This window comes from Mus caroli, chromosome 9 (assembly GCF_900094665.2).
Source record: "Mus caroli chromosome 9, CAROLI_EIJ_v1.1, whole genome shotgun sequence".
Classification (NCBI taxonomy): Eukaryota; Metazoa; Chordata; class Mammalia; order Rodentia; family Muridae; genus Mus; species Mus caroli.
Window position 1 is genome coordinate 42,216,746 of NC_034578.1, and position 10,668 is coordinate 42,227,413.

At 48.5% G+C, this 10,668-nt stretch overlaps 1 protein-coding gene across 3 annotated transcripts in view; it reads left to right on the forward strand.

Annotated features, from left to right (window-relative positions):
- Tmprss13 (transmembrane serine protease 13) overlaps nucleotides 1–8,332 on the forward strand; it is a 27,287-nt gene extending 18,955 nt beyond the window's left edge. For all 3 annotated transcript variants that reach the window (XM_021172937.1, XM_021172940.1, XM_021172938.1), the window contains 6 exons: nucleotides 425–587; nucleotides 1,401–1,573; nucleotides 5,265–5,363; nucleotides 7,231–7,373; nucleotides 7,542–7,694; nucleotides 8,306–8,332. In XM_021172937.1, coding sequence (XP_021028596.1) covers nucleotides 425–587; nucleotides 1,401–1,573; nucleotides 5,265–5,363; nucleotides 7,231–7,373; nucleotides 7,542–7,694; nucleotides 8,306–8,332 — 758 coding nt within the window. The remainder of the gene's footprint in view (nucleotides 1–424; nucleotides 588–1,400; nucleotides 1,574–5,264; nucleotides 5,364–7,230; nucleotides 7,374–7,541; nucleotides 7,695–8,305) is intronic.
- The last annotated feature ends 2,336 nt before the right edge of the window (nucleotides 8,333–10,668 follow it).

Sequence of the window (10,668 nt, forward strand, 5' to 3'; positions counted from 1 at the left end):
GGAAGGAAGGAAGGAAGGAAGGAAGGAAGGAAGAAAGAAAGAAAGAAAGAAAGAAAGAAAGAAAGAAAGAAAGAAAGAAAGAAAGAAAGAAAGAAAGAGGCAGATGAGGTAGCGGGGTGAATCCCACACATGAAGGAAGGAAGGAAGGAAGGAAGGAAGGAAGGAAGGAAGGAAGGAAGGAAGGAAGGAAGGAAGGAAGGAAGAGAGGGAACAAGGTGGAAGCTGCCTGGGGTCAGACTTCACTAGACACCTCCAGAAGGCTCAGACCACCTTGTACTACTTCTGCTTGGACGGGGAATAGGTGTGCCACATTAGACTCTTTGGACAAAGGGTGACCTTCAGTTGCCTGCCCGGAGCTCGAGAAGAGCAGGAGAGGCTCTAAAAAAAGCATATGACATGTTCTGTCCTCTCCATTTTCCCCCAGACTGTGGTTTGAGAGCTATGACCGGGCGGATCGTGGGAGGGGCTCTGACCTCGGAGATCAAGTGGCCCTGGCAAGTTAGCCTGCACTTCGGCACCACCCACATCTGTGGGGGCACACTCATCGATGCCCAGTGGGTGCTCACTGCTGCCCACTGTTTCTTTGTGTAAGTGCCTGAGGGTTCCTTGGTAAGATGCTGTTGGGGACTTGGAGCCACTAGGAAGGGCTTATAGACACTCTAGTCTATAACTAAGCTGAGTTCCCCAGGGTCAGGCAACTCAGCTACTGCTCAAAAGACTAAGTGTGAATGCCGGTTTGGTTCTGAGCTTGGGCCAAGGATGAAAAACAAGGTCCCGAGAAAAAGGAAGGCAGGCTGGAAGACCTTTGGATCCTTTCCCTGGAGAGCAGATGAAATGAAGCTCCAGGCTCATTGCCACTTCCTGCAACCACAGCTGCAGAGCTAACAGCAGAAGAGTCTGACAATCAGGGATGCTGACTCAAGACCTGAGGGACAAGGACAGCATGAGGGTGTGGTACAGGTGGCTCCTAAGAGTTTCTAGCAGCCTTTGGGGAACCACAGCACAGACCTCGTGGACACTGGCTCCTTGAGTAAAGAATTTTCATTATCTTGTCCTATCTAAATCTCCCTAGCTGATGGCATCTGTCCCACTGCCAAGCCTCCATACTTAGTGGCATGCAGATGAGGTAGCAGGGTGAATCCCACACATAGAAATTGCTAATTCCATTGCCTTTTCACACTCTAAGGTACAGGCCAGTTCAGAACAATTTTGAGGAGATTGAGGGATGGTTTTGGGCTTCATAAGATAGAGGAGTCCTCCAGAGGCCATTTTCTCCATCCTCCTGTCTCCAGGCTGGCACTCTCCTGCTTTGCACCCCCCTGCCCCCCACCATGGGTAGCAGATGCAGCCAATGAATTCTGCCAGGTATATAACTAGACAATACCCTATGGCTCTTGCAGGACCCGGGAGAAGCTGCTGGAGGGGTGGAAGGTGTATGCAGGCACCAGCAACTTGCACCAGCTGCCCGAGGCTGCCTCTATCTCCCAGATCATCATCAACGGCAACTACACAGACGAACAGGATGACTATGACATTGCCCTCATCAGGCTGTCCAAGCCCCTGGCCCTGTCAGGTAAGCAAATTTCCCTGCTTCCCAGCACCCTTGACTTGGCAGCCCCTGTTTACCCAGCTTAGGGACCCAGGGTATCATTATAGCCAGAGCTAAAGAAGAGATCATTACATGGAATATATTTGTTTCACAGGTAGGAAAGCTGGGGTCTGGGGGAGATGGCTCAGTGGGAAAGTGATGGCTGAACAAGAATGAGGACTTGAGTTTAGATTCCAGAGCCCAAGTGAAAAGCAGGGTATGCTAGCATGTGCCTGTAATGTCAGCACTGGGGAGCAGAAACGAGAGGGTGCCAGCGTTTGATGGCCAGCCAAAGCTTCTAGTTCTGTGTCTCAAAAGCACAAGGCCTAGAAGTGGTTGAGGAAAGACATCTTGACATGAATCTTTTTACCTCTATACATTTGCATGGGTGGCAGCACTCATGTGTGTCTGTGTGTGCATGTCTGTACATGAGTGCGCATCACACACACACACACACACACACACACACGCAAGAGAATCTATAAGGGAAGAAGGAAAACAATAACTGGGGAAACTTAGGCCCAAGATTTGAATATATGTTCCCCAAATGACACATCTCATATTCCAAATTGGCCATAGGGCTAGGGTTTGTATACTAGTCTTAATAAATATAAGCAGATAGAATTGACTCATTGTTAATAACTATGCACTTGAGATCTGCCAGCCAGTGCCCCTGTGGTGACAGAACACTAGTAAAAGTACTTTAAGGTCGGAGGCTTTATTTTGGGTCTAAGCTTGAAGGGATACAGCCCATCATCGTGCAGAAGCACAGTGGTAGGTAATTTCATGTTAGCAGGAGTGTGCAGCCACTTCTTCATATCCAAGTGAGAGCAGGAAATGGGGATGGGTTATAAACCTTTAGGTCCACCCCCTTAGACCTACTTCCTCCAGGAAAGACCACCTCCTAATGGTTCCACAAGTTCCCAAAGCAGTTCCAGCAAGCTGGGACCAAGCATTCAAACACATGGGTTTGTATGGGGCATTTTACATCTAAGCCACAATGTATTAGGGGATGTTTGATATGTATGTTTCTGTGCATCCTGCCCAACAGGCCCAGAGGAGCAGAGCCTGAGGGCTCCATTTAACATATGGGGAAGTAGAGTTTTAGAGAGACATGTTAACTGAGTTAATGTTGAGTGATAGGCTCCTGCATGGTTGGTTGGTCTGATTCTGAAGCAAGATTCTTCTCCCTGGTTCTGGGCTAGCTAAAGGCTTACACTGCAGTGAAGAGCTTGAGTTGAGCATAGGTTTGAATGTCCAACGTGGGGGTGAAAGGTCCAAATGAGGCTATGTGACAGAAAGATCACAGAGATGCTCAGATCACTGGGGACACTTAATGCCAAAGAAGGCTTTGTTCATTCATTCATTCATTCATTCATTCGCTAACTCATTTGATTACTTCTTACTGTGTGTCTACTACACAGCCAATGGCAAATAGAAACAAATGGGAAGTGGTCCCCTCCAGGGGGACCAACGATGTCATATTAGGGGATCAGAAGGAGCTGACAAGGCAGTAAGACGTGGTAGGTTGGTGGGCAGTGCAGAGGATAGCTAAGGTGAAGTCTAGAAGAACTGATGGGGCCAGGCAGATGGCCCAGTGCCTAAGAGCACATGCTGCTCTATCCGAGGACCCAATCTCCATCCAGGACAGAGTCCAGCAGCTCACACTACCTTTCATTCCAGATCCATGGGAACTGGCACCCTCTTTTGGCCTTCATAGGCACCTGTACTCTTGCGTACACAGCCATATATGTAATTAAAAATTAAAATCTTTAAAGGGACCCATAAAGACAGGTTAAAGAGACTTGGAAAAAAGCCTGAAGAGTAGGGCCAGGTTGACTACCATAAGGCTCTTGGAAGGGAAACAGGCACTTTTTCTCCTTTGAAGGACCAGGTTTCTCAGAATCGTTGGAGAACTCTGATTGGTCCAGACATGCTGGGGCCTTGAGCCTGTGAATGGGTATTTCTTCAATGTTCACTAGGGAAGCAGTGTTTGCCACTCATTAGGACAGCTGGTTTATCAGAGCAGGGTGAGAAGGAGGAGCCTTGGGCAGAGCTCTGACGTGAAGATGTCTCTGAACTGCTTTTCTATGGCCACATGCAGGCTCAGCTTCGGAGCCTAGAGCTAAGCAGGCAGTGAGGGTAGGGGTGGGGTTGGGGGCAGATATATATCAACCAACCTTTTCTCCTGCAACTCATACAAACCATGATGAACCTGAGCAGGCCTTCTCAACCTTGTACAACCAACTCTAAAACCATGTGGCTAAAACGTCTGAGTTTTGCCAAGTTCCTCTCCTGGTGCGGTTGTTCTGGGGCATGAAGCAGATCTTTCATCTAAGAACCACGGTTTGGATTTATGTAGCCCTAGGGTTAGGCCATAAACTCAGATTTTTGGTTTACAGATCAGTACAGGATTTTCTTGAACTACAGTATTTCCTGTGAAAACTCAATACTTTAAACTCCTCTCCTGACAAGAGGAATCTACAGCTAAAGGATGTTTTGGTTTTTGTTTTGTTTTGTTTTTAACAATGAGTATAAAGAAGAAGTCATAATTTGATTTTTTTATGTTAATAATCAATATTACACTTTCCTTTACTTGTCTCTGTGTGTTTACTCTCTGGCAGACAAAAGGTATAGATAGATACTGGCATTTAAGCCCCAATTTGGGAAAGAAGAATTTAATGTGTTCTAGTCTCATTTGTGTTGCTGTGTTAAAGGACCCTAACCAAAAGCAACATAGGGTTAGGGTTTGTTTGTCTTGCGATTCCAGGCTGGGGTCTATCCTTTCAGAGAGTTGAGCAGCAAGACACAGCACATGCACAGTCAAGGCCATAGGGAATAAATGCATCTTCACTTGCCACTTAGCACTCAGCTGGTTTCCTCCCCCTCTTAAACAGCCCAGGGCCCAGTCTATGAAATGGTGCAGGTTACAATGGGCTGGGTCTTCTTCTCCATCAATTAACAATCAAGATAAACACATACACACACACACACACACACACACACACACACACACACACACATGCCCACAGGCCAACCTGATCTAGATAATTCCTCAATTGAGATTCTCTTCCCAAGGGATGCCAGGTTATGGCAAGTTGACATTTGAAGCTAATGACCACCTGAATTCTTCCCTCCTTCCTTGGTTCCATCCTCCAATGTTCACTGATCCTCCAGCCTCGGTCAGGCTGAGAAATGGGTGCATAATAAATAACTGAGAGTGCTGCAAAAGTCTGTCAGTGAATGTTCTCCTTCTGGACTTTGGCGCTGAGTGGTCAGTAGCACAGACCATCTTAGGGGATCCCATGCCAAGGGAGCTTATGAAGCAATACGCAATAACACTTGATAGATAAAGCCCGCATGGGAGCTAGTTAGCAGGGGTTTGTGGTCTCAGTCTTTATGTCTGTGCTCTTCCTGCCCAAAGGTTTACTCATTCCATGTCAGATGAATGTTTAGCCAGGGGTGGCCGGCCAACAGGTGCCCTCCTGGATCAGGTGGCATACAACATGGCCCACTGATTGCTGAAAGGCTCAGATGAAATGACTGACGTGTATATCTGGTCATTACAAAGCCTTGGGGGACTCGGAGCTGCTGAGGGAGCAAGGATGCAGTTGCTCTGCCCAATCTGTCCCTCTACCCTAAACCCCAATCTTGCTTCTTCTCTGACTTGTTGCAGCTCACATCCACCCTGCCTGCCTCCCCATGCACGGTCAGACCTTCGGCCTCAATGAGACCTGTTGGATCACGGGCTTTGGCAAAACCAAGGAGACAGATGGTGAGAGGCAGAGATTCGAGAATGTGTGTGTGTGTGTGTGTGTGTGTGTGTGTGTGTGTGTGCATGCGCGCGCGCACATGTGTGAGAGTGTGTATAAGTGTGGTATGCAGATGAAGACTAGGCTGGGTGAAAGTCTGAGTGTGTAGACTCATACATAGTTAATATAGGAACATGGACACCTATGTTTATATCAGCACAGTCCACATGATAACATCTAGGAAAGACTGCCGGGAAACCCGACAGCTAATTAGGTGGGTCATTTCATTACGAGGCTATAAAAGAAACTGGAGAGATGGCTAGCCCAGTGGTTAAGAGCACTTGCTACTCTTCCAGAGGATCTAAGCTTAGTTCTCAGTACCCACATAGTAGCTCACTATTCCCTGTAGTTCCAGTTTCAGAGGATCCAAGGCCCTCTCTTGGTCTCCAAGGGCACCAGGTACTTTGACAGAGACAAAAAGTTTGCACACATAAAATGAAACAAATGAATATTATTAAGAGAGGCTATTAGAAAGGGATTATCCTAGGCTGAGGGGAGCTTGGGGAGAGGTCAAGGCTGTGGTACATTTCTCTGCAATGATGCGATTGAGAAGCAGTGGCTGGAAAACTTAATCTCATCTAGAAGGAAGGTGGAACCCAAGGCTGTAACAGTAATGGGCTCTGTACTGACTGTGAGAGAGCATGTTTGTGGTTTACATAAGGACTTCCTTACATACTGGGTCCTGAGCCCAGAGCCTCTTGCTCATGTTCAGGTGTTTCTTTACATATTATTTTGGGACAAGGTCTCAGTAGGTTACCCCGGCTGACATTAAACTCATTTTGCAGCCTAGGCTTGCCTTGAACCGATCCCTCTCCCTTAGCCTCCAGGGCAGCTGAGATCACAGGCCTGCACCAGGAGGCCTGGATGGGACCCTGTTTCACCTGTCCCAAAGCAAGATGTCCTAAGGCCTCGCTCAGTCTGAGTGCATCTAGGGTCTGCTGTAGATGACTATCTGTGTCCCTCAGAGGGACACTGTGGACACTGCGGCCTGCCTAGCCTGGTCATTACAGCAGTCACTATTCTTTGGCTTCTTATGGTGGAAAGCTGACTGGTCTGGACACAGCCTTCTGACCTTGCCTGTTTCACCGATTAGGGACCAGAGTGGGGCAAATAGTTTCTTCTGTCCTATGTTTCTATAAATACAAATGGGAGGGGAAGGCATGCCCTAAAATCTTTAGGGATCTGAAAACAAATGGCATAAAGAGATGGCACTTTGAAAGTAGATGTGTGAGCGAAGTCGGCAGGTGAGTTACTCTGCGTTATTGCTGCCACAAAATACCTGACGGAATAGCTTAAGGAAGGAAGGGCTTACTGGCTCACAGGACACGGTCCCTCATGGCAGGATGTCACAGCAGCAGTGGTATGGGTGGCTCCTCATACTGCACTCCAGTCAGGAAGCAGAGTGACATAATTCCTGCTACCCAGCTCCCTCTCCTTTTTTGTTCAGTCTAGGACCTAGCCTATGAAGTGGATCTGCCCATTATTAAGGATGGAAATTCCTACCTCAGTTTACCTAACCAGGAAAATCCCACACAGGCATTTCCTGAGGCTTCTTTCCCAGGTGATTGATTCTAGGTCCTGTCAAGTTGGCAATTCACACAAACCATAGGCTTGTGAGTTACCACAGGAGTAAGTCTCTGTGTTATGGTCAGGGAGTTGTGTCTGGTGTGAGGGTGCGTGTCCCACCATGTTTGGGTTTGGACACAGATACGGTGCCCTCTACTCCCAGGGGGCTAGGGTCTGGGTCCTGGGGGTGCGGCTGATGGGTGTGAAGCTTTTCACAGTCTCATGGGCTTCCTATCCTTTCTCCCCATGTTCACCTCACTGAAGAGAAGACATCTCCCTTCCTCCGAGAGGTTCAGGTCAACCTCATTGACTTCAAGAAGTGCAATGACTACTTGGTCTATGACAGCTACCTTACCCCAAGGATGATGTGTGCCGGGGATCTTCGAGGAGGGAGGGACTCCTGCCAGGTGAGGTCCTTGTGAGTGGAGCTCAGGTCTCATGACCCTGGAGGCGGGAGAAGTTGGAGTGATAGGATCAATATAGAGATCGGAGAGTAGAGAGCCGCTCTCCCCTGACTTGGACCCCCCCCTTCCCTTTTGCACCAGACCGACTCACCCTCTGGCTCTTCCTTGCAGGGAGACAGTGGAGGACCTCTCGTCTGTGAGCAGAACAATCGCTGGTACCTGGCAGGTGTCACCAGCTGGGGCACAGGTTGTGGCCAGAAAAACAAGCCTGGTGTGTACACCAAAGTGACAGAAGTACTTCCCTGGATTTACAGAAAGATGGAGGTGAGCGCTCAGCTCAGGGATGGAGCCTGGAGGAGGGTGGAGGGTGTTCAGACAAAGACCATCTGAGCTATGTGCATTTGACGACGTCCAAGACAGGACTAGATGTCAGTCATGGAATCAGTCCAAGGTGTCAGTTTTCCCTCCTTTTGCTCCCTTGGAAAAGAGCCGGCAGTGTTGTAGAAGGGTGAACCTTGGTATGTTGTCAACACCAATATAGCTCTCCTCTCCTAGTGATACCCAAAGGTATCCAAAATGACCACTAGAGTGTGCTAGGAGGTTGCCTTCTATGGCATGAAAGTTGCCCCTCAGGAAATGATGGCTCTGCTCTGCTGCTTCAGCTCAGCTCAGCTCAACCCTGCTTCCTTACTGTTCTCCAGCCTACAACTGTAAAGCCCAGTGCTGCGGCCAACCCTCCCTCTCTCTATGGGAAGATGATACGGGAGTCAGAGGGAAACTGCATCAGACCACCCTGCCATAAGTCTCGGTGCACTCCCTCTCTCTCAGAGAAGATGCTAACCAGCATCCAGCTGGACTGTATGGGAAGCCCTGGTCTCTCTAGTCCTTGCGTTTCGGTGTTTCATGCTTACCCTGTTTTCTGGTCTCTTCCTCAGAGTGAGGTACGATTCCGGAAATCTTAACCATGTCCTCCTCACGTTGCTGACTGCTATGAAGATCCTGGGCAAAGGGACGGGCCATTTGCAGCATCTGAACCAGTGACCACCAGGCGCCTTTGTTTCTTCCACCTCTGCTGTCTGTTGTCTCTAGGAGAGTGTGTATGTGGTGTGTATGTGTTTGCATCATGTGTGTGTGTGTGTGTTGGTATGTTACTATTATAAATTCTTCAGAAAACAGGAAAACTCAGCTCTTCTCAGAATCCCAGGCTGGAGATCTGGAGTTAAGAGTTTGGGTACCAGGTGTGTTCCTACGAGTCCATAAGTGGAGGTGGAGCCAAAAATGAGCCTGGGCAGGGCTTGAAACATGACAAAAGCAGTTGTTGCTCTTCCGACTCTGACTTGAAGACCAGCCCGATTGGTCAGACACCCAACAGCCAGTAGCACCATTGCTGTGCTGGGACAGCAGCAAGTTTTGTCAGGGACTGTCTTGTCGGTGCCCGGACTATCTGTCCTCCGTGGAAAGCCTTTACCATCTGTGAGCAAGCATCCGGCCCTCTCTGTCACTTGCAGCTGCTGTGGGCTCCAGAGCTGGGCTCTGCTGTAGCTGCCCATCTCTAGGTAATGACTGTGACTCAGGCTTGCTGTGCCTTTGGTCACAAGCTGTTGGGATGAATTTTATTTTTATATTTAAAATATAGAAATAGATATAACTTTAAGGCGTCTCCAAAAATCCTAGGGACCGTGGGAGATTTTTTTTTTTACACGAATCACTTCATGAACTCCAGGGGACCTATGGGAGTTGCAGCATCCTATAATATATTACACCACTGTAGCATCCTGGGATATATTACTGGCTTTATGAAATCAGGTGAAGTGCCTCAATGAAATCCTCAGGACAGACACCTCCAGGTCAGTGGAGAGACTAGGGACTTTTGAAATACTCAGGGAAGAAACCCCTCATTTGGGTTGACAGAAAAATCCAGTGCATACTGATCTAGCCTCCAAGGACTATAGCCAGCCAGAAGAAATAAAGATGTGTGTGCTGCCCTGGTTCGCCTCCTGGGACCTCTGAGGAAGTCCACACATACAGCATCGTTTACACCCAAGGGCTGACAGTGAAATCTGCTTCTGTCATCCTTCATCTTTTGACTTTGTACTGACTTAAAAGGCCATGAAGAGAATGAAAGACCTGTCCTCAGAACCTCTAAACAGCCCTTGTGAGTGGCCTCAGTTGGCCATTCTCCTGGTCTTCCCTGGGCCTTTTCTCTTGGTCACCTGTTGTTCCTCAGCTCCACTCTCTTCAGCCTTCCTTGGGCCTACCAGACCTCTTGTGATACTGAGTCTCGGAGGCAAGTTCAAGGAGATCAGACCAGCTCAGGACAGCTCAGACAAGCTGGAGGTCGCTGGAGTGGTTGGGCAGCATCAGACAGAGCTGGGACACAAGGGAATCTCTTCTAGGCTGGGAAGGAGGCGGGCAGCATCCATGTGTGCAGAAGATCCCAGCAATGAGCTTCCATAATAAAATTGTGTGGCACGAAGAAGTTGTTGAGTGCTTGTTGACTTTCTCATCTTTGGCTTCTGCTCACCCATTTGCACATCTGTTCTTTGATTCCTTCCCCAATGATAGCAAAGCTCAGTGGTGCCAGGTACTGATGCTAAGTCCAGACAATCCACAAGCAGTACAGCACTCTCTAGTCTTTGTGATGGAAGGGATGCTTAAGTGTGGGTACCACACTCGGAACATGGACATATGAGCCACCGGCCTCATCCAGAGAGGAGAAGTTTGAAGTGAGTTTTAAAGAGGAGGTGAACATTGCTAAAGTAGATGTGGCATGGGGCAGGCACTCTAGGGTCAGACGTTTCCCCTCGTCCTCTGCCTCTGCCTTTGTTATCTCAGCAAGAAGGGTGCTTATAAGCACCAGTGACGACCTAGTTCTTTACAAGAGGGATGCGTCGGTGGCCTTTTCTACAAGATCTACTCCTCCACACTTCTCCCTAACTTTTGCTGTTGTTTGTTTGTTTTTCGAGACAGGGTTTCTCCATGTAGCCCTGGCTGTCCTGGAACTAGCTCTGTAGACCAGGCCGGCCTTGAACTCAGTGATCGACCTGTCTCTGCTGGGATTAATGGTGTTCACCACTGATGAACCAGCATTACTACACTGGCTGTAACAGATATGTCTCCAGTAATGGCTGTCCAGCACCACTGCCACACTTGGGCATCCCTGTTGCCACAGCCAGCATTTTCCAGGTCCGCATGTGCCTGGCCGATGCTACATCTATGTCATTTGCATCTCTCATCCATGCCCAGGTGACCCTTCCTCTGACTCTTTTCTTGCTTCATATGCACAAGAAGGCATAAG